General features: G+C 38.7%; 1 protein-coding gene across 1 annotated transcript in view; it reads right to left on the bottom strand.

Annotated features, from left to right (window-relative positions):
• Positions 1-216: 216 nt before the first annotated feature.
• The window catches only part of gucy1a2 (guanylate cyclase 1, soluble, alpha 2), a 36,841-nt gene continuing 13,192 nt past the window's right edge, over positions 217-23,865 (bottom strand). The window contains exons 5-9 of the mRNA XM_034115133.1: positions 15,045-15,257; positions 13,866-14,138; positions 12,250-12,393; positions 6,160-6,314; positions 217-6,055 (exon numbers count right to left, since the gene is read on the bottom strand). Of these exons, the coding sequence (XP_033971024.1) occupies positions 5,836-6,055; positions 6,160-6,314; positions 12,250-12,393; positions 13,866-14,138; positions 15,045-15,257 (1,005 nt within the window). The 3' untranslated portion in view covers positions 217-5,835. The remainder of the gene's footprint in view (positions 6,056-6,159; positions 6,315-12,249; positions 12,394-13,865; positions 14,139-15,044; positions 15,258-23,865) is intronic.

The following is a 23,865-nucleotide window of genomic DNA, read 5'->3' on the forward strand; positions in this document are numbered from 1 at the left end:
TGCTGAAGGACTATAGTTTCAATCTGTCTTCTTGAAAACTAGACCTAGTGTTTCAGTATCAGTGTGACGTCACCCAACCACAGTTTAATGAGAAAAGGCAAAAGAAAGGAGATGTTAATGCTAATTTATCACATAATAAAATGCATCCTCAGACTCAAACATTAATCAGTCAAAAGTGTAAAGTGTGTAAAGACAGTAAAAGCCACAGTATTTCTTCCTTATTAAAGATACTTGGTGTTTTTTATTTACATCATATTAGACAGAAGATGTGCCCTTAATGTCATCAAGCCTCTTCTACACACACACACACACACCTGATTCCAATAACAAACAAACAGGGTTCATGTCCAGGGTCAGCTCTGTATGTTTACAACATGACAAAGTACAAAACACTGACCAGATTTCGGACACGTGACATTACCCAGTGGTTCCCTAAGTTACACTCTGTTAAATTGTTAAATGTCACAAATATTTATTTAGTTTCAAAGTGAGCTGGCGTACAAATGTTATGGAAGCTACTATTCTCATGTGAGATTGATGAGTGGAGTACTATGCATCCTTTACAATGGCTGGATTCTTTTTTTGGACCCTGGACATGGATGATAAGCATCCACCATGTTTGTTTCTGCTTTTAATCCAAGGTTTATTATAGTTAAACAAATATATGAACCAGTTCCTCATCAGCTTAGACCATTTGTCCTGCAAGTCAGTCGGGGGAAAGATAATCTTGGCAACAAGACAGTTTATGACATTGTCCTGACAAAAATCCTATGTTAAGCAACTTTATCTTTCAATAAAGACATTCTCATTCAGTTGAAGGAAAAGTGTCCATCATTAAGAAAACCAATCAAAATATGTGGGAGAAAAAACGACAATATTGTAAATGGAAAAATAAACAATTTTGTTCACGATTCTTGAGAACATAAGGATTACTTAAGGATGGAAAGGTTATGTTGCATGTTGGGAAAACCAGCCTGGCTTTCGATGGCACATATACTGACATAAAGCATCTGATATAGAAAACACACAACAAAGCAGTGGAAAATGTGAAAATCATGTTTTGTGAATTATACAAAAGAAATCTGCAATATAATTGTATTACAAATTCCATTTCTCAATTTTATATATTAAATAGATCTTAATTGTACAGATTTGTTACAGGTACAATAGGCCTTTATTAACAAATTATTATCTGCGCACTCATTATATTCTTATATGATTTGACACACACACGCACACAGACTCACACAGACTCACACAGCAAAGCACACACACAACAGTTGCTTGAGTTACGGATGTATTTGGCTTTGTCTCACTGGACACTGGACCCCCCCGCACTTACCTCAGGCTCATGACAACATTTGTTCATGTTCATTGTTTGACACAAATATTCCAGCATAGCTCAGTTGAATTGCCACTGTAACTGTAATGTTCCCCTGTGTATGAGTAAGTGACCTACAGTATGCAATGCAGTGTAATGGACTATTAGTGACAATAACAATATAGAGAACCAGTACCTGCAAACCATCCCCATTATAACAGCAAGTATTGTAAGATGTGACCAAACGTTGACTATTATGCTGAGAATTTACAGACTTGGACACATGAGCGTTGGACACAAGTTGCGTGGGTGTAACGCTGTTCTAATGTCCTTTAAATAGCCTCCGTGAAGAATTTAAGCACTGATGAAGTTGAGTGTAAATAACACCACATTTATGCTACAATAGATTTATTAAGTATACATCTATGCATGTATGCGCTGTAGAATATCGCTAGGATGGCAGTCAGAGAGCATCTCTATAATGTGAACGCCTAGAAAAACTTCACCCCAGGCTCATTAACACAACTGTCAAATACACTTAAGAGTGGTTCAGCTACCTTATGGGGACCCTAAGGACATTCTGTTTTATGTTGCTTTATTCATTGCTTTATGAATGTCTATGCACTGAATGTTGTATGTAGCATTAATATGACTTTCTTTAATATATCCAATGCTGCAGGTGTTCCATATTTTTTAATCTTTACCCGAGGTTAAAACACACTATAAACGAACTACACCACGGCTGCATTACTTTATTTAGCTCTGGGCAGACAACTGTTCAGCGCAATGACTTAGAGTTGTCCTATTTGGCCATTTGTTAGAAACTGCCTTTCTAAGAAACGTAAAAAGATAGAAAATTCACGTGTGGGGTATTGCCTGACTAATTCCATGTTGTAGAACAAAGCAAAGGCCTTATATAAGGCATCTTACCTAAACACCCGTGGAATTTTAGGCAAGGGGACCGTAAGCGAAAAAATGCTAAATAATTTCCATATTGTTTTACTCATTCCTGGAGCTCTACCGTATATATTGTGAACTAACACATCATTGTGAGGCTGCATTTATATACGTCTTCCTCCATGTGTAACATCAGATTGTTGCTTGTCTTGTGTTCCCAATATGTCCCACTCTAATAAGTGCATACACAAGGGAGCGCTTATGTGTTCATGTTTCCATATGGAACATCGGTGTTTTGATCAAACTAAAATAGAGCTAAGAAGACTTCCATAAAACGGTCCATTTAACCTCCTAAATTATTATCTTATACTATCAGTTCAAAAGTAAGGCTTAGCAGTATTCACATTCCCAGGACTTAAAGACATGGGGAACTTCCCACATGGACTATTCTCTGGTGTATTTGGCAATAATAATATACCTACAGTATTTAACTTGTCATAGGCAGGAAAGTAAACATTACCATGAGGATACATGTTGTGTCTTAGCCACTGAAGTATCCCTACAGATTGGGCCTACATGAAGTGTGTTTCCCTGATGTCGAGGTAGGTGTTGCAGATTATGGTTTTCTATAATATCACCCAAACAGATATTAATGTTCATCAATAGTCTCAGGAACTGTATTGGCTCTGTTGCCACAAAGCAATATAAATTGAATAACATATATGCCGCTTTCAAAGTGTAGCAAAAAAATGATATGCTAGCTTAGTTTAGTTGCCACTTGGCATTATTTCTGAGTTAATACACATCATTTGATTGTGTTACAGATTCTTTAAGATAAAACTATGCCCCCAAGTCTTCAACTGAGTGAATGTATGCTTAGTTGACAGTGTTGGCTAATCCACTATTAATTATATACTGCATAGAACACTTAAAGGAACAGGAAACAATTGAAAAAATAGGTCATACATTTTGTAAATGTGCAAGCGTTCCAAGCTAACTAATGCTACGGCTGTCAGAGGAATGATGTTGGAAATATTTATGACAATAATTACCAACATTTCAAAAACGATCTGATTCAAACACTGGCAGGTGAAAATTAGTGCTTTTCTTTTTCTTTTTTAGCTTCCCCTCCCATCATTTATTCATATATGGCACATTGCTTTGTTATGCTGGTGTCCATCTCAGCCACTCCTGTCCCTCGAATCCAGGGTCAAGCTAAGCCACTCCCCTTCAGATCGAACCCAACTATCAATTCACCACCGCCAGTGTCTAGACCCCAGGGGGGTTTCATCGGATCGGTTCTCCCCTCCCGAATGATACTCCTGCACAACGGGGCCTAATCGCCAAAACTCCATTACATTAATTTGTGTATTCCTGGCAATACATATGTATTCTTACATCAAAACCATCTCTCCTGATTGAACTGACAGCAGGAACCAAATCCTTTACTTTGATAAGCCTGTGCTGGTGTTTTCTCAGAATTAAATTGGCACATTTCAAGTTTAAAGTTTTAAAGATACATCAACTGTGTCAGATGCAATGAAATTAAAACTTGCCAGTCTCTTTCCATTCCTGGTGAAGGTTTGTGATTGAAAAGATAAATAAACCCTGTGCTGGAGTTTTCCATTGTCAAACGATGTCTTTAGAAGAGCAGCTATTAACAGTTGAGTTATTACATGTAGGTTGTTTTATCAGTAAAGTAAGCCTTATTGTGATGCTGTTGTACAATTAAGAAAACATTTTTATTTGACACCAAGTAGGGTAAGCACGCACAGGTATTAGTACTTTAAGTTGAAACAATCTAGATTTCAAATCTTTCTTTTTCATTTATAATAGCCTGAAAGTGGGATGTGATGTTAACACATATCTAAGTACTTTGTTTGGTTATAGAACACATTTCTATCAACATAAAAACATAATATTTCATGAGACTAAATACAATTATCTTCTCTGAGGGCCAACTCGGCAACACCTTTAATTGATATAAAATGTATGTTTTGTACTCCACTGATGTCACATGTATGTGATGTCAACAACCAGAACGGTGGCAGGAATGTAATGTTAATTACATGAAGTAGGTTTTCAAATGTGACAAGCCTGTCAAATATTCAAAGACTATCCAACTTCGACCCTTGTCTTCTCACTTTACGACAGATAATGAAGCTTCTCTTGCTCAAAACTTGTTTTCCCATGTCTGGGTTACTAAGCTACGCAGAAGTATTTGGAAGGCCTGAGATTTCCACTGAGTCAATTATACTCAGTCTACCAGCAAACTAGTAGACTTAAATTTGAATCCTGTTGGTTACATTTGCATTGGGTTAGTGTATACTTTTATATAAATGTGGTAAAAAAAACAATGCAATTAAAAAATATTACGTATGTCAATGTGAACCGTGTCAAGCATGCATACTTCGACTATGTGTACAAGTTAGTATAGTACTATATTATTAGTACTATATTGTGTGTATTATTGGTTGATCCGGACAAAACAAAGATGGATAGAATTTTAAATATGTTTAATATTTCAGAAGCGCTTGATTTATCTTGTCACTTATTACCCTCTCAAATTAAAGAACTTACTAGTTGTAACTTTTGGTGGCCTAGAGCGAAGAAAAAGACATTTAAAAAAAATAGAAACATTCGATAAGTGAAGCGCTCTTGTGTTTTATTTTATTTTCAAATATTTAAAACTAACCCATCTTGTGTTTGTTCTGATTTGAGCAGTAAAAAGGCACTGAGCTGGGAATAATTTTCAGTCCTAAACATATTACCTGTAATGAAATGGCTGTATTATTGTTGGTTATAGTTTCCTGTGAATTAGAAGCATAAAAGGCTCTAAGATCAGCTTAGCAGTAGCGTTATTTGGCATTTGTCCTTTGATGACCCCTCTTCAAACCTATCTCCTTGTCTGTGCCTCTCATCCGTCCTCTCCCACACACCCACCAAATGTCTTTTGAAGATGGATGTAACGAGCAGCAGATGTTAGAAGTATGTTTGGTAAAGCATGACATGATTTAGGGACAGTTGAAAGGGGAGTTGTATTGTTCTTCAGCAGGGGTTTAACTTGCACAAGAGGCCATGAAGCACAATATTGCCATCCTCTAAAGTTCATACAACTTAATTCTTCTGCCTCGTCCTTGTTAATGGGAATTGGATATGTTCTGTTTGCCCAATTCCATTGCTTATGTGTGCAACAGTGGTAATGATTTTCCTCCAAGAATTGTTGCCTCTTGACCCACGTCAAGGTGCTGTTTGGAAGAGAACTAGGAACTTGGTTAGATCACTGTGTTTTATATTAAGGTTTCTCTGCTCATCGCCCCATCACTACACTTCCTTAGGGACGGGTCCGTGTGAGACTAACTCAACTGCTGTTCCTCAAGTTTTATGAACCATATCTCTCTGCTCAGGTGAGATGAGGACATGTTGTTTTTTTTCACCTACAATGACGCAACAAGTTCATTCATATTGGCCAGCCCACAGGTCTGAATACAAGTTTTCAGAGAACTCTGTTGCATATCCACATTTTTTCTCTGTGATCTGTTCCCTGCATGTTCCATAGGTTCAAATCCAGCCTCTCTCATTATGAATATCTGCGTATCCTAGTCCGTGTACGGGACCTACAGACTTGTTTCCCTTAGAAACATGGTCCCAATGCTGTAGGACACTTTCCTCATAGAGGCCGGGGGGGCAGAGCGAGAGCTGGTCAATGAGGCGTGGCTGTGAGATGTTCCCGCCTCCAGGAAGTAACATGTCCCCGGGATTTCTTTGGGGAAATTATCTGGGAGCTCCAGCCTTGAGCGAGGGACAAATGAAAAGGAGCGGTCATCTTTCAGCAACCTGTTGAGAAGAGAAAATAAGCCTTTTTTTTTAAATAACATTCAAAAGTGTGAGTGTCATGATAGACACATGGTTTAAACAAGAGTTGTCACGCCGTTACTTACTGATAAGTTGTGGGACTGACATTGATACATCTCGGATGGCTCCCCGATTCAAACTTGCTGGCCAGTGTCACGTTGTTCCCAAACAGGCAGTAACGTGGCATTTTAACCCCGACCACGCCTGCCAGAACCGAACCTGTGTGGATCCCGATCCTTAGCTGAGAGAGAGGGGGAAGAAGAAGGTGGTGGGAGAAGAGTGTAGAAAAAAAGAGGTAGAAGGGGATGGATTAAAGATTAGAGCAATGACAAAACCAGCAGTATTTAAAAAGTTCAAAGCATGTGTTTCATGTAAGATCCTTGACCTAGCCTAACATGGAATATATGTTGCTTCTGTTGTTGATATTTTCACTTAAATCTGTTTATAAACATTACTTTTCCCTTAAATCTTAATTGCTCATCAACAAAGTCTGATGATTAAATGATTAGTCGATAAAATGATGAACAAAAAAAAAGTAATTGGCACGTCTTTTCCTATTTCATTCTTAAGTCAATCAGAGATGCAAACTAAATACTATTTAATTGAATTACAAAACTTGTCAAATGTGAGGATTTGATGATTTCTGTTTATCAGCCTTTATTATAAACTATATATCGGTGTTTTGATAAGATGTTTTTATAAAGGGCTTCACTATGTTCGGACTACTATTTATAGATATTAAATCTCACTAACAGAAAATGTAAATGGGAGATTAAGCATTATTATAACTAAATTGCTTTTAAGATCTGTTAGCAATGTAATCAAATCTAAATGATCGGAGCTGTAACAGACCTGGCACTGCTGTGAATGTTCATATTTTAGATTTCCCTGCAGAACAGATCCCATTAGTTCATGTGCCGCCTATCCTGCAGCTGAGGCCATGTTCTTCTGAACCAGAGTTGCTGTGTGTGCATTGATCCACCGAATGGAAATTGTACTGCAGCAATATTACTTCCATATTAGCGTAGCTTTTATTATCTAATTTCATATCCTGTGGCAGCAGATTTGATGAAAATCTTAAAATAGCAAGAGAGAGGAAAACTAATCAAGTACATAATTGCCTTCATCTCCTCCTGGTAATACTGTAGATATAGGGCAGCAACATGGTACTCATCTTATAATCTGGCTCAAGTATGAATCTATAAATGGCCAGAGGGACACTGAAAGCTAGCCATCTTTCCAATTTGACTGCGCCAATTCATGGCCACCTGACTAACTATTGATTTCCTAGTGGAAACAACAAGTTAACACACACACACACACACACACACACACACACACACACACACACACACACACACACACACACACACACACACACACACACACACACACACACACACACACACACACACACACACACACACACACACACACACACACACACACACACACACACACACACACACACACACACACACACACAGCCAGTGGAACCCGGTGGATTTCCAACGATCTACTTGAGCATCTCATCACCTAGGTATCCAACGCCAATGTGTGCATTCCAGCACTCATGCGAGGTAGTCATGGCAACAACGGGCTATGGGGTTAGTGAGGTAGAAAGAGCACAGACAGAGAGAAAGACAGAACGACAGAAACACTAGAGAAAGAAAGAGACGGAGAGGAGGCACAAATAAACTTATAATTAGCTGTCCAAACGTTGACAGCACAACAGGAGAGATCCCGTAAAGAAAGCAGGACAGAAGGCGGGAAAAGGGCTGGCAGGTGCACGACTGTGACCTATTTTTCAGCTAAACTGCTTACAGATGGCCGTGCGCTCTACTGTCTTTCTCCACAAAAGGCAACCACTCACAGACATACACAAATAAACCTGCATCCAGCGCCCACTCTTCTCTTTATTTCTTAGTCTGAAAACACAGACACACTAACACTCATAAACTCTTCCTCTCCTTTTCGCTGTGAGTCAGCACTGAGAGCACAGGGCCCTCAGTGAGCCAATGAGCAAATGGCGCAGCAGCATAGACAACCAACCAGATTGTAGCCTCTAGCCAAGTTGACAGAAGGATACAGAGATAGAGAAAGACGATGATAGAGATGAGGGAGTTGTTATAGAGACACATTTGCTTCACATTTACTCAGTTTATTGGTAACATCGGGCATACAATCGCTGTGCAATCAATTGTACATTCATGAAAGTTTTAATATATACAGTATAGAGAAGCTGATCCAACTTTAATGATATTTTTTGAGGATTCATTTCGTTGTGCTGTTCAAATATGTTGCATTACAGAGAGGTGGTATCCAGCCATCCCTCATTGGTAAAAATGAGGTGTACGAAAACATTTGTATCTTCATTATGGGGGGATTCTAAACAAATCAAAAGAAAAGTTATTTGTTTTGTTTTTAGTGCCAAGAAGAATCTGCCGATAAATCAATTACCTCTGTGTTGAAAATGTGGTCAGGAAAAGACAGCCACTGTTGGTTAGAATGACGAGCCCCTGACCATTTCTAAAAACAGTGTGCTCAGATATTGCTCGTGTAATGTTTGTATCATATCAACACAATCACCAAGGTAGCCTTTTTTTCCCAGAAACATTTTAAGACTTTCATCCCAAACTTACTCGGAGAGTCTCTACATGTGTTTGTTATGAGCAGGCTGGAATATTGTAATTCTGTTTTTGAGTCTTTCAAATAAAACAACCTATAGATTACAAATGATCTTCCAACCAGGACAAAAACATCAGAACATATAACCCCTCATCCTCCGAAGCCTTCATTGGTTAACTTGCTTTCTCTATACAATTCAAAATCCTCCTTTTGGTTTTCAAAGCTCTAGCTGGTCTAGCTCCACAGTACATCTCCGACAGGCTGTCAGTGATTCCCTGGCAGATCTCTCCGGGTACAAGATGGAAATCTCCTCCATGTGCCTAGAAAGCTCTTTCTAAATCAAGTGTGATGGCATTTAGTATGATTCAACTAAACGATATAGAACAATTTGTCTGCTAGACTTTTAAAACCCAAACAAAATACCTTACTTTGTACACTAAGATGTACTTCAAAGATTTGAACAGTATACTTGATATATGTGGTATAAGATGCCTGTTCACTTGTTTTGTATGTAAAATACCCTGCTTTTGTATGACATGGTGCCATCAAAATAAATCAGATTTGAATTGAATTTGAATGTGCCCACATTATTATTAGCAGTGACAATATAAGCACTACATCCCCAATACCCACACCCACTCACCTACTCATACATCCACTCATACTGACAAGCACACACATGCAAGAAGATCATACCACTGGCCTGAAATTGACGCACACATTCGGGTAAAAACAGCTCTGTTTGCTGGGTTTCTACATGTGTTACTCTCTTGACATCTCACTCCTGCTGTATATTTCTCTCTGTGTCCCCGGATCACTCTCTCCAGTTCTCTCACTAAGCATTGTCTCTCAGTTATCTCTCACAGCTCTCATGCTAGTTTGCATAACAGTGCAACATTGGCTGAAGTTGAGTGCACTCACTGAACAGTGTTTATCATGCATAAGTGCTGAATATCTCTATAACTCTTGTTCATAACAACATGAAGTGAGGAGGGATGAGAAAGAGGAGAGGATAGCTGAGAAAGAACAGGAACACACACTGAGGGGGAAAGAAAGTGAGAAACTGAAGAGGAAAAAGAAAGGAATGAGATAGAAAAGGGGCTTCTGAGGAGAGAGCGAGGGAAAGGGAGGAGAGGGAGGGAAAGGTAGGGAAGAGGAAAGACAGAGAGGGAGAGAAAGTGGAAGAGCAGGAGAGCAGGCCAAAAATGCTTGGCAAGTCCTTTCTATTTCGAAACAAACGGACAATGTTGTGAGCACAGTGTCCTGTCTGTTATTCAGCAGCAATCTGTCTTTGCATCTCTCTTATAGATGTTTTGTTCCTATCTGTGTCATTCTTTATGTGTTTTTTAAACAAATTAAAGACCAAATGCACCCAGTGGCGAAAAAAATTAAAATAAAAGGAACAATTCTTGGTCTTCTAAATATTCTTCAACGCATGTGTTTCCTGGAGCAGTATTACAGTTTTCAATGTCTCATAGCCAACATGCTGAAATAAACCATGATGTATAAATAAATAGACAAACCAAAATAACTCTTTATCCTATGTACTGTTCAATGGGAGGATAAAATAAATCAATTTGATGTACATATCGACCAGACTTAAGGAGGTTGTGTGAGGTGAATATGTAGTAAGCACAGCTTAATCGGCGCATCAACGTGAAGCGGAGAAAGAGGGGGAAAAAGAAACAGAAGAGTAATAGAGAAACCCACACACACATACTGTACACACACCCACATACACCCTTCAGAAGCATATGGTACATAAATAGAACAAAACGTATCATGCATACACCTACACGGCCCACATAGGCACTAATTAAGTCTCAGTGTAAACACAAGTGTATCTACATTAAGAGACATCCACTGACACGAGAGAGGCTCAATGCAGCGATTCACTGCAAATAAGAGTGAAAATTGTGTGGATGTGAAAAATTGCTTGGTTGGATTAATTTGCTCTGCTCGGATGGAACAAGTCCGTTAATTGTCAAAGATCTGTGTACAAAACATTCAGAAAGCCGCTTCTCAGCTTTAGCTAGCATAAAATACTCCACTAAATAAATGTTTATTCTTTACAGGTCTTTTAAAAAGGCATTTGCTAACAAGTTGCAAAAAAAGTTGTCACTGAGATATTTCACTTTATCAAGTGTGGCTCTAGCTGCTGGTGCCGTCATGCGACCTTGGGGTAGTTTTTTTGCAGAAGAAAGTTACCTTTTTACTTTTGCTAACTACATACACTTTTCAAATATTAAAGTGTTAAAGTAAAATCACATTGGTTTGTGTCGAGTGAACAGATGCAATGTTTACTTTCAGGTTGCCCTACAAAAATATGTAATCTCGACAGCACTCAAATTAAATCTCGTACCTATACATTATTCATCGTCCCGTTATCACCATGACAACTGCACATAAAGTCAGTGCTGCAACCTTCAATTTCAGTGTGCAGTCTGAAATTGTCAATAATGTGCAAATATAAACCAAAGGAAATAAACAGAAACATAATTATAGATATGTCAAAAAGGCAGGAACAGACTGGAACGACCTTTTTCACTATATTACACTATAGCCCTAACCCTAAAGAACAATATGAACTGCTCAGCACTAAGCGACAATACTGATAATTCCACTTATTTTTAGGTAAAAAGTCCTTTGTGGTTGGCTTAAGTGTGGTGAATGCCAATTGACTCTTCTTGCGATGCACAGTGGATCTCAATCACATGTTTTTAATTGGTCTCCATCAGTTTCACAAAATGTTGCAAAATCATATGCATTAATTGCTCGTGTTCTTATAGTGAAGGTATCAGAATAAAATGAAACCAAAATAAATACAATACTAGGCTTATAACGCTTCAGCAAAAATCAGCAGTGGCACAACATAACAACAGCAAGACAGCCAAGACCCTGTTGAATGTCTTCGGCGATTGTTTAAAACTGTCATATAGTAACTACTGCTGACAAGACAACATGTGTTTCATCTCAGCAAGCGATTGATTGTGCGTTCATTTCATGGTGATTAGGAATGCCGCAACAAAAAAAATATATATATAAATATATATAAAAAAATTATGTTTTTATTCAATTAGGAAAAAGTGGAAAAAAACAATCAATCACAATCAGGTGCTGATTTGTGACAAAATAGCACAGCAAACGTGCCTTTTATGCACCTCCTTAAGTTGGTTGATCAACAGCAGTCGGACACACATTTACCTTTTATTAAGGATAAATCCTGAACTATATCCACATTTGAAATTTTACAGACACCATTAAGCGAACATACTATAATGATAATTTAAGCAAGTAGAAAACAGTGAATTACCCAGAAATGGCCTACAAACAAGGAGTACATTAAAACATGCAAGATAAAAATAAAAATTGATTATAAAATGGCACAGAGGGAGAAAATCAAATACCTATAGCAAATAAGAAATGCATAAAAAAACAAAGCAATAAAATGAAGGAAAATATGAATAATTAGGACAAAATGTAAGCACATCAGGCTAGTTTCTGTTTGCAAGTAGCACAGTGTTGTTAAAATATTAATGAAAACCCACCTTGATAGGTCTCCCATCAGGAGTCAGCACTTCTTCAGAAAGCTCCATCATCTTCAGGGCCATGTGTGCGATCGGCTTGGCGTGACTGTCCACCTTCTTGTGAAGTCCTCCCGCCACACAGTAGGCATCGCCTATTGTCTCGATCTGTAAGAGAAATGCAGGAGGAAGAAGGGCAGGAACTGTGAGTATATGCTAATGTGTGAAACCAAGAAGTTATTCAACCACTTATGCCATCTCCACATTAGAAATGAAAAGCCCTACAGTATTGCTGTTAGTTTCTCTCTCTTTGGGCCACATTATTCACAAGAGGATTTGGTGAGCGCTTCGAGTGGATCTCTGCAAAGCACTTACAGCAACTTGCATTGCTTCTGACCCAGTCTGAGAGGCCTAAAAACACAAGCATATCAAATCAAGCATTTCCATTCATTCTTGACACCATTGCAGCCATCATGTCATAAACGCTTACATATTCAAAAATCTTTTAAGAGTTACAAGTTAACCAGTATTTTATTAAATGCTCTACAATGAGGTTTAGTGTACTTGTACTTGTAGGACACCATGAAGGACATGCTTGACATCTTGAATGATGCAATACATAGCGATTTTTAAATGCTAACAAATAAAGACATTTTTGTAACAGGACATTTGTTGATAAAGCAAGCAAATAGTGTCTCTTTCACAGATGTGTTGCCATATTTCCAGAGCAGAGTGAGCTTGGTGTCATGACAGTTAACACAATCCTTTAAGAGAGAAAGAAAAGGCAGAAGAGAAAGAAAAAAAACGATGCGACAAACTGCTCTCATTTAGGACGGCCACGGGCTAAATCATTGCGACAGTAACCATGACAATGGCAACATATGTGTTCCTCAATCTCCTCAGCATATCCTCCTGTTCCTGCATCTCTTTTACAAATACACACTCACTCCTCAGTTGCTATACCATAAACCCTGTTACATACACCCTATCTGTCTGCCTTCCTCTCTGTATCTGATCTTCTTTCTCCTTTAGGCATCTGACACAAGACATCTCTGAGAAATAACAAAGAGGAAAAGCATGTTTTTGTTGTTATCACAGTGACTGCGGATGAAGAGATACAGAGTAAAGTTGATGGCAAGTAAAAAAGAACAAAAATACTGATCAGAAAATAGAAAGACAGGAGGAAAAGAAGGACATATGGCTGACGAGAGTGAAGGCTGTAACTGGGCCAGAAGCCACACTGTCAGATGGACAATGATGACATATCTTTGTTAGGCTCCAACATACTGGCCATTAATTGGTTACATTTTTTCCATAACACAAGCATAACCACTATCAATACTGCATACATGTAGAGTATGCACTTGTCGACACACACAAATATATCATGTTCACACAGATAATGACACATGCTAAAGGGTTAGCCTTAGATACACATGGTAAACCTTTAAAGAGCCTGTAAAGGTGGTCTGTAGGTTCCTGGGAGACATTCAAGAAGTTTTAATTGTTTTATTATGACCTGATTCTGCACAATAACGTTATTTTTCTGTAATCCCACTTTTACAGTTTCAACAAATGTCCCAGCATCCTATCCCTTAGGTATTCCTATATCGTATAAAGAAGATATTGTGGATACTGACCTTATAAACATCCAGAATGCCACACTGGTAGTCGAAGCGTGTGTAAAGCTCATTCAGCATTGAGATGACCTGCATAGGTGTACACTGGGCACACACGGCAGTAAATCCCACGATGTCTGAGAACAGCATGGTCACATCATCAAATTTGCGTGCTGGCACCGGCTGACCCTGCCACAGTTTCTGTGCAACATCACCCGGAAATATGGAATAAAGGAGATCCACGGTTCTCCTCTTTTCCTCCTCCAGTGCCTGGTGAGTCTTCTCTAACGTGGCCTGTGAGGAGAGAAGCAGATAAGGAGATAAGGTTTTGTTCTGTGTGCTTTGCTTTGAGAAAGGCTCTAAGGATAAGGAAGGGGATGTGGGAGTACTGCACCAAATTAAAACTGTCAGTGCATGTACATTTATTTGTGTATTGATTTGATTTATTTTTGATTGTGTGAATCTGCATATGTGTAATTGTGTCCGTGGGCGAGCTTGTGAATGCTAAATCTGTCTGATGCATTGCTGAACCATTGTTCAAGCAGGCAAGTCAACCAAGATTTAGCTATTTATAACAGTGGCCTAGGGGAGTAGATGCAGAGAGAGTATTGCAGCGAGCAGATGCAAAGATTGGGTCAAGACTCAAGACTTTCTCAAGGGTACTTTGAAAGCAAATTATAAGAGCAAGTCCCAGGAGCAGCTCTCTCCGAACCAATATGAATGAGTCAGTCAGCAGAGACACTGGATTTAACATGTTTCAGTGAGTTGTCTCGCAACCATCATGATGGGAAACAGAAACACAGACTTAAACAACATACTGAATATTTTGTGTATTTTCACTATCTCAAGGATCATGATCAAGGGTTGTCATTACTCACGTTGATTGGTTGCCAAATAGTCAAGTCAAGAAATCTTCTTAATAGCAAACAATATTATAAATAGTGTATGTTGTTGCCAATTAGAAGCTAGTAAGGATTAGTGGTAATCAAAGCCCCTACATCTGTGCTGTGAAGCTAACACCTATCAGCTTTTTGTAAATTAGAAGATTAGAACATTTTAAACATATTTAAGCAGGTGGGTCCTGTTTAGGACAAGACAAGAAGCCACAAATAAAAGCCTATTTTTTCATAAAGTCAAAGTTTTCTCAGTGGCACTGTGAATAAGAATGGACCCAGTGTTTACTACTAACAACCACTTTACCTTCAGTTTGTCCATCCTCTTCTTTAGGCCATCCTGGGCCTTGGCCTGCTCCCCCACCAGGATAACTTCTCGCGTGGCATCATGGATGGGGATATCTGACAAGTGGAGACCCCTGCCCATCAGCTCCTCCAACTTGTCGACACGTGGCGAGCCCAGAAAGATCATGGAGCTGGACTCGGGCAGATGGATCATTTGACCCTTCAACTCCATGACCTGGAGGGCAGAGCAACGGGTAAGAAAAGTTAAGAAAGTTAGGACGTTTGTCAAGTGTTTTTGAAAGCTTTTTTTTATAGGTATTCAGTTAGAGAAGGTGAAAACTCAAAAGATCCTGATGATATGTACAGAGCCACAGGAGAGGACATATTGTGAGAATAGGAAATGATGTCCTCTCGTTACAATGGACGTCAAATCCAGCTGATACTGTTTTTCCTCGAACCAATGTGCTCCAACCCAGGACACTAATTGACAAAATATGATTTCCTGAATTGGTACTAGTCCAGTAACTGCCCTTTACATGAAGGTCGACATAAAAGGGGTAATCAAGAAGGATGGCTTTGTTCATTAATGCTGCCTGACAGAGACTTTACCTCTTGAATAATTATCTAAGTTATTATGTAATCATTTCCCACCTTCCTGCACCTTTGCAAGTCCATGGAAACATCTCAATGTCACATTGTGGCAGCGACTTCACTTTTATAAATGCATTAACAAGAATACTGAAGATAATCCATCAATCAATGAATGGCTTTCTATGCATACATGCCTGCACACATACATTTATACACACATACCATGTTTTGCTCGTACATACCATAGATTATAACTAAAGCAACAGCAGATAACAGTTAGTTGCCAGTCAATTTCATTTGGCAAGGCAAAATATACAATATGCAGTGGTAGTAGCATGTAGTATATTGATCTTTATGGAAAGAGACTCTAACAACTGCGTAAACTGGTGACCCAGTTACTAAGCGGACAATCCCGTCATCATCATAATGTCACTGGTTTGACCCACATAGTCTATCCAGCCTGTGTCTTTATTGTATAACTAAATCCTCAACAGCTTGTCTATATATCCTTGAACAACAAATGCTGCTCTATTATCAAATGTTATGTTTTTAAGTATTTGAGCACTTACAACACAAATCAATGAGCAAACATGTCATGTAATTACAGATATTTCTGTTAAAAGGCCTGAACAATTGGTTTTACTAGCTTCTTGACATTTTGCTCACGAACACTTGAACATTATGACAAATATGTGCAGGTCCTGCAGAATGTCCTTAACACAGGTGAGGAGTATAAAAAACAAGAAACCCTGTAGATAAGCCACATTTAGATTTCTCCCTTGGCACTATTTCCCTGTTTACTTGCTTAAACATTGGCTCTGTTTCTTCCCATTCTGTATTTCTCTGCATCTTCACCTGTCTTCTATTTCCTCTATGCTCTTCTCTTGGTCTCTACAATAACTTCTACCTCTCTCTCTCTTTCTCCATAGTGTCAGATAGATTATTCCGCCAGTGAGCACACTGCAGCCCTGTTTTATTTATAGCACCAGGCTCTCTTAGGTCTGCATAATACATACAGTCTACATCTACACACACAACCAGAATACATCCAAAAGGGACACACACGTACTGCATCTGCCCTGTCTGTTTTTCAGAAACACTGCCATTCATACACATAAACACACATCCAAACATATATGCACATATACAGCCTACAATCCACAGGGTCCAAGATCAAGACGCACCATCCTCTGCAACACAGTGATCCAGTTACTATGATTGACATACTCAAAACACACACACACACACACACACACACACACACACACACACACACACACACACACACACACACACACACACACACACACACACACACACACACACACACACACACACACACACACACACACACACACACACACACACACACACACACACACACACACACACACACACACACACACACACACACACACACCTCTCCATGTGAGGTCGGCCCAGACCCTAGGGGTTTTTAAATCTAAACTAAAAACACACTTCTTCTCTCTGGCTTTCTAGTTAGAGCGGAGCACGACTCCTGACTTTTCCGTGTGTTTTATTTTTATTTTATTTTTAAGATATATCTGTTGTAATTTATTGTCGTTTATTGTGATTGTAGTAATGTGTTTTTATTACATGTACAGCACTTTGGCTCGACCAAAAATCGCTTTTAAATGTGCTATATAAATAAAACCTGATTTGATTTGATTTGATTTGATACATTTAGTAGTGTAGCTTTCACTGTTCTTCTATATTACTGTAGCAGCTTTGCCTACTGTAGGCCAAACATCTGCACACGCTGCCACACAAATACAGCAGTAGCCGTATTGTCCAATGTGAGTTTAAGAAACAGTCATGTGATTTAGGGTTGGGCTGATGAACATCGTCCATTCCATACATTTTAATGCATATGTACACTTATGCAATCCCCCCAACATCCCTCCGCCATTAAATAATCATTTCAGTTATTATAAAAAACAATTGAGTGTTGCGTTGAAAGAGTTTGTTATGCTTTAAGATGATGGTAATGTAGATTGTTGAAAATAGATTGCAACTCATTTACAGGAAGGATGTATCTGAGAGATGTATATTCAGTGTGTTTACCTGATAGCAAAATACACGTGGCATTTTGTGAAATGAGACTGAAACAGTTCAACGTATCGAATAGATTTTTTACAATTCAGATTACTTCAAGCAACGGGATCTGCAATGCAGACAGCCTTACAAGCACCAGTTGGGACAATTCTTAATTAAATTAACCTTAAAAAAAGGTCACTTTGAAATCTAGACTCAGTCCGTGTCCTGACACACATGCTCCCTGAATGCCTGAATGTGGGTAGCCCTGCATTGCAGCATCACGACCAGCAACTTTTTATTCTTTCTGAAACTGTTTCATTGAGTTTTTCTGGTTACACAATGAAGGTTAAAAACAACTGTTGTTTTTTTTAAATTATGTACAATAGATATACTTATAGCAGGGTCTTATCAGATGTCTCTCCGTGTCTGTCCATGTTGTTCTGTCACTCTCATTTTCTGTCTTACTCGGTCACAATCTCTCAACCAAACGGATGCACAGATACGAATAAACATGGACACACACACACACATACATATACACACACATCCCTGGAGGCAGTTGTGTTGGCCTAGTTGTGCGTCTGTGTTTAACTCAGCACTCTCCTCTCCTTCTGCCTGCATCTCTGTTATCACAGCACAGAAGAAGAGGAGGTGAGGGGAACGAAGGAGGAAGGAAGGGCAAAATGAACATGGTGGTTAGGAAAGAAAGCAACACAGAAAGACGGGGGAGGGGGGGGTGAGATGGATGGATATAGAAAGTGAGGAGGGAAGGCTAAATAAAAACATGATAATGATAATTAATAGCATTGAAGAAATAGCTGGACGGATAGATCAAAGATTAACACTGGAAAAGGGAACAGTAATGGTGAAGACAGTAGAATCACAATGAAATCGGTCGGAAAGGAGAAGCAAAAAGGCATGCTTATATCCCTTTAGGGATGCAGAAAGAAGGTATACCATTTTTCAATTTCAATTCCAGCTGATACAAACTCAGCAAATTGTAAGAAAAGGCCAGTATGTTTTGTCCCACACAGTTTGTAATGATTGTTCTTTGTGGCGTGTTGCACATTTGCTCTGAGCCCTTGTTGAAGGTCACTGCATTGTCATTACAGGGACATTTAGTTAATTCTGAGAATTCAGATAAGCTATGGTTGCCAAGATGTTTATAATGCGATATATCAGGGCATGGAAACAGATTTTAAGGAGCTCAAATCGTAAAAAAAACATTGTGTTTTTTACAGATTGGTTACATCAGAAAAATCAACATCAAAATGTGAATAATCTTTTATTTACTCTTGTATTAGCTGCCTTAGAAGATACCCTGTGAGCAGAATTATCCCTTCCCTATTACACTTGTAAGACTATATTTTTCTGCACAAAACCAATAATCAAATGCACATTTAAGATCAAAACATAAACATTCAATTGTACAAGACCAATACTAATCTTCTGAATCGTATTAAAAATCTCCACAGCTATCAGTGCATAGCTGCTTCAATAATTGACAACATCTTAGGCTGTTTACCAAAAGCAGGCACCGCCGGTTTCCTGTCTAAGACAATTGTTATTTGGTTTGAAGGTAATCAAACGGCAAATTAGGTTCTTTCCAACTGTATAACAGCTATCTTTTATTTTACTTTCACATCGTTTTGTAAATAATAAATTGTTCTTGCAGTGCATGTTTGCTATTATAGCAAGTGTTTCCTCGCCTCCCAATTACGAACCAATATAATATTCATTGATTATGTATTGATCAAAAGCTGTGTCACTTGCATTTTTCTGCCACCTGACTCATATTCACCCTGTGTGCATATTTTTGCTTTTTGTCTTAATGTGTGATTTAGTTATGTATTATACAGGACAATTGTATTTAAATATTGTTATGTCCAATGATAGCAAGGCGCACATTGTGTTTTTTAAATTCGACATAATATCTATCCAAATGTACAGATTCAGGTTGCTATCGCCATTGTAGTTCGATGAAAATGAGAGAACAAAGGGGAAAGATTAAAAAACAGCTGAAAGGGCCACAGGTGGAAACAGAGGCAGAAAGAAAGGGAGAGTAAGGAGAGAGGGAGACAGGAGAGAAAAACGAAACGCACTAGACTTGAGGTAAGCGAGAGAGAGATGGAGAGAAGGAAAGAGAAAGGTGAAAACAGACAGCTAATGGATTGATTTTTGTGAGCAGACTCTGGCAGGTCAACACACTCTCATTTACATGAACAAGCATCGAGCATCTTAGTGGAAAAGCGCCATAAGAGTCAATGAGTCAGCCTCTCTCTCTCTCTCACACACACACACACACACACACACACACACACACACACACACACACACACACACACACACACACACACACACCACACACACACACACACACACACACCACACACACACACACACACACACACACACACACACACACACACACACACACACACACACACACACACACACACACACACACACACACAGCTCTTATCTTGTCAGACCCTGGCAACATGTGCTATCCCCTGTTTTCTCAGTAAAACAAACACACACAGAGAATGTAACATAGATAAACATTGTATAAGCTTATTTCATTTTGTTTATGAAACCTGTGAAGAATATGGATTTTGTACTCATATTAAAGGGAGTTTTGAGTCTCAGCAACTGTCATATTGCAGTATCCGTGCAAGCAATGGAAAAAAGTGAAGACTGCCAAATGTTTAAATGCAACTGGGTACAGTTAATCTGTTTATATGACTGGTTGAGTCACGTTAAGCTGAAACCATTAAGTCACACACAATAAGGCGGCCCACAATTAAAACAGGTATTTCTTTAAATGCAGTTAATTGAGAAAAAGTCTGCTTTACATGAAGTAGAAATAGATTCCTTTTCCCTTTAATGCAAAAATAATATTACTGGAGATGATAGATTGAAACGCAACAAAATGAAGACAATATGTTTTTTGTTTCATAGTAAAAAGCAATCTTCTGATACCTTTGTATTTTCATTTACCCTTTTTTAATTTAAATGTATCAAGAGAAGACAAAGAAGGCAGTGATTTTCAAAGCCATTTCGAGTGAACAAACAAACCACAGCAGTGATTTATCTAGAAACAGATCAAAGGTGGTGCTAAATGTCAAGATTATCTTTGTACTCCGACACGCAGGTGCACACCTGCACAATCAAACAAACCTCATTCACCAGCCCCTACAAATACAGAAGCATTTGTAGAATAACAAGTATGACATTGCAAATGTGAACATCCTGATGGTTTCCCGAGCTGGTACTCCTTAGCCTTGACCAATTGTCCTCAATCTCCCCCTTTAACCACACTACATCGGGTACAAATGTCAGAGAAAAGAGCAGGAAATGTCATTTTGTTGAGCTACTGCTAAGTATAGGCTAAAGCTAAGACAGCTGCTGGGTTAGGTTGCAGCACAAATACTGTTAACTTAGACTTAGACATTCAGGACATAAAAAGAAAACGACTCATCCTAACTTCGCTGTTGACTCTTTGACCCAGAGAGTCTGGGAACGTTTGGATGTTCACAGCAACAGCACCACTACAGTGGGGGCAGGTGTTGTGATGCATGAATTATCTGTCTTATTCATCCTGTTCTTTTCAAGAGAAAGAAAACATCTTCTAAGCCTCTAAGTAAAATGAACAGAAATGGCATCAAACTACCTTTGCATGCATTTACTTTAAGAAATGCATTTTTAAACTCCGAGGCATTATGCTAAAGATTGCAACAACATAGTCTAGCCAATCCAACTAGAGGCAAGTCTAACCTTTGTTTGACACTGCAACCTGTGTTCACTCCTGTTTGCTGACCACAGTGCTCACACTAAATGGAGAGACAGAGAGAGTTGCGACTTGACCTTTTCAGTAGGTCTTTCTCTGGATGTCTTTTGTACAACCCATGTCCCTGGGCAAAGACAGGAGAGAAGTCAAACTGAAAACCCACTAGAGGCCATTCAAACACACACACGGTGCAGTGAAGTGGAGTGCTCTTTTGTGGCCTCTTTACCTTGGCCTGTCGCCTTCTCTTGCTGCCCTTTGTCGTGAAAAGGTCAGCGCATCCTTCTCGTTTTCTCTCCCTTTGTTCTACTTTGCTGACCAGGTGACAAAAGACTCATATGGCATACGTAAAAAAAAAACCCTGCTGCTCCATAAATGCAACACAAATCTTCCAAGTTGAACGTTTTGGAGCTTGGAGGCGGACTTAAACTTCAGCAATGCCAGGTCTGAGAGAGAAAAGAAAGGCCAGCTGCCGCAAATAACTGAAAACAGCAAGAATAGGATAAAGTAGCTCGGTTCAACAACTGTGGATGGAGAGATGAGAAAGATTATAAGGCCACCACACAGAACCAGAACAGGGATACTTCAGCTAACCCTGAGCTCAAGTACAATCGGCTGATTAAACTTCCTGTCAGTAATGTATTTGCATGTCCAAAACTTTAAATAAATAGTCAAAGGTAAATACATTATCTTTTTTTATGATTCTAAAGTGTTAATAGCCACAAACACATTCTATTCTGATTATTGAGGCAACAGTGATGCAGTTGATATTATTGATGAATCCAAAAGCAAATACAAAATAAAAGTTGTGACCTATATGTTCTGTGTTGTTGTTATTAATTTGTGATTTTTAATATATTTTATTTATAATTTCATGATAGTTTTGCATCATAACCTGTATTTACTGACATTGGGATTTGTGAGTGATCATATCCCTGTGACTTTAATCAAGTGTATTGCGAACAGTGCTGAACAAAGCAGCTATAATAAAGGAAAAGATAAATCACTGTTTTAAGAATTCCATTTTTGACAAATGTAAACCGCTGTTTAAAATAATTTTAATGATCCTCGAGGCTCGACTCTGAAAAGTGGAATCCTGCAGATACTTTCGAGGGCTTGATGACTGTGGGCATCGTATACGCACACATTTCGGTTTGATTAGTAATATGTTCGGATAAAATGCACTAAATCCCGGGATTGGTTCATTTGTCCAATGCAAAACCGAAATTATCCAATTAGATCTCTGTGTACATAAAGTTGAAAAAAACACTATAGCCTTCATACTGCAGTACAAACTACTTTTTAAATGTATGCCACAATAAGGGATTCACTTTTGTGGTACAGACATGTTCAGCTTTTACACACCTACTACTTTTACTATATTAACAACTGTGAATAATTCTCAAAGATGTTTTGCCCTCTATAATCCTGGACATAGACAACTCTCTAAGGCATTGACATGATATGAATTGAAATTAAACCCTCCTATCATCCTGCATCTGGCAACAAACAAAAAAATACTTTACAAGATGTGAAAATAATACTTGTATGAGGGTTGTTTAGAAATGTTTTCTACCTTGTTTGTGTGCCATGTGAATTTGTAAGTGGGTTATATGTTTGTGCCAATGAAGACACTAGTGCAAACATGGCTATGAGAGGAAAACTTGACACAGGACAAGACGTTTAACTGCACCATCTGCCTTTGGCTGTAGATCTGTGGTGCAGTTTATTCCCATCTTACCACTCTGTATGAAACTACATGACGTTCAGAAATATTCTCTCCATTCGTTGGGCCAGTGAAATGGCACAGATGTTAAAAAAATATGAGACGAGTAAAGAATAATGATTTACCTTCATACCCTCCAATTCATATTTCACTTATAGTCACCCACCTTGTGCCTCATATTGATGCTTTGTCTACCAGAGCAGACAAAACAGGGTTCAATCCTTATCTCATCTCACACAATCAGCCTCCAGCTAGACAAGACACCACTAAGATCACAAGAAGAAGAAAAACAGCGATGTTTAAACAAATCTTCAAAAGCCTCAACAACCACAAAGTACAACTGAGAGGAACCGTTTTTAACTTAAGGCTGAAAGCTGTCATTGGCACTAGCATCCAAAAATGCTAGCAAGCATTGGAGTACCCTTTGATACAAATCAATTGTATATGCCCGTATCATTTGTACCCCTACATTTCCATGAATGGATCCCATTGGAACAAAACATGCCCTTCAAAAATATCGATAAACTGACTTTTAATATATTGATTGTTTGCTTTGTTCGTTCGTTTGTTCTGGGGAGAGTGTGTAGCAGATTCTACTAGACATGAACACTCAACAGCTCAACACCCACTAGCATTTCCATTTGAATAAATGCTAGTGGTTCTGCAATATAAAAACACCAT

This window comes from Trematomus bernacchii, unplaced genomic scaffold, assembly GCF_902827165.1.
Source record: "Trematomus bernacchii unplaced genomic scaffold, fTreBer1.1, whole genome shotgun sequence".
In the NCBI taxonomy this organism is placed as follows: domain Eukaryota; kingdom Metazoa; phylum Chordata; class Actinopteri; order Perciformes; family Nototheniidae; genus Trematomus; species Trematomus bernacchii.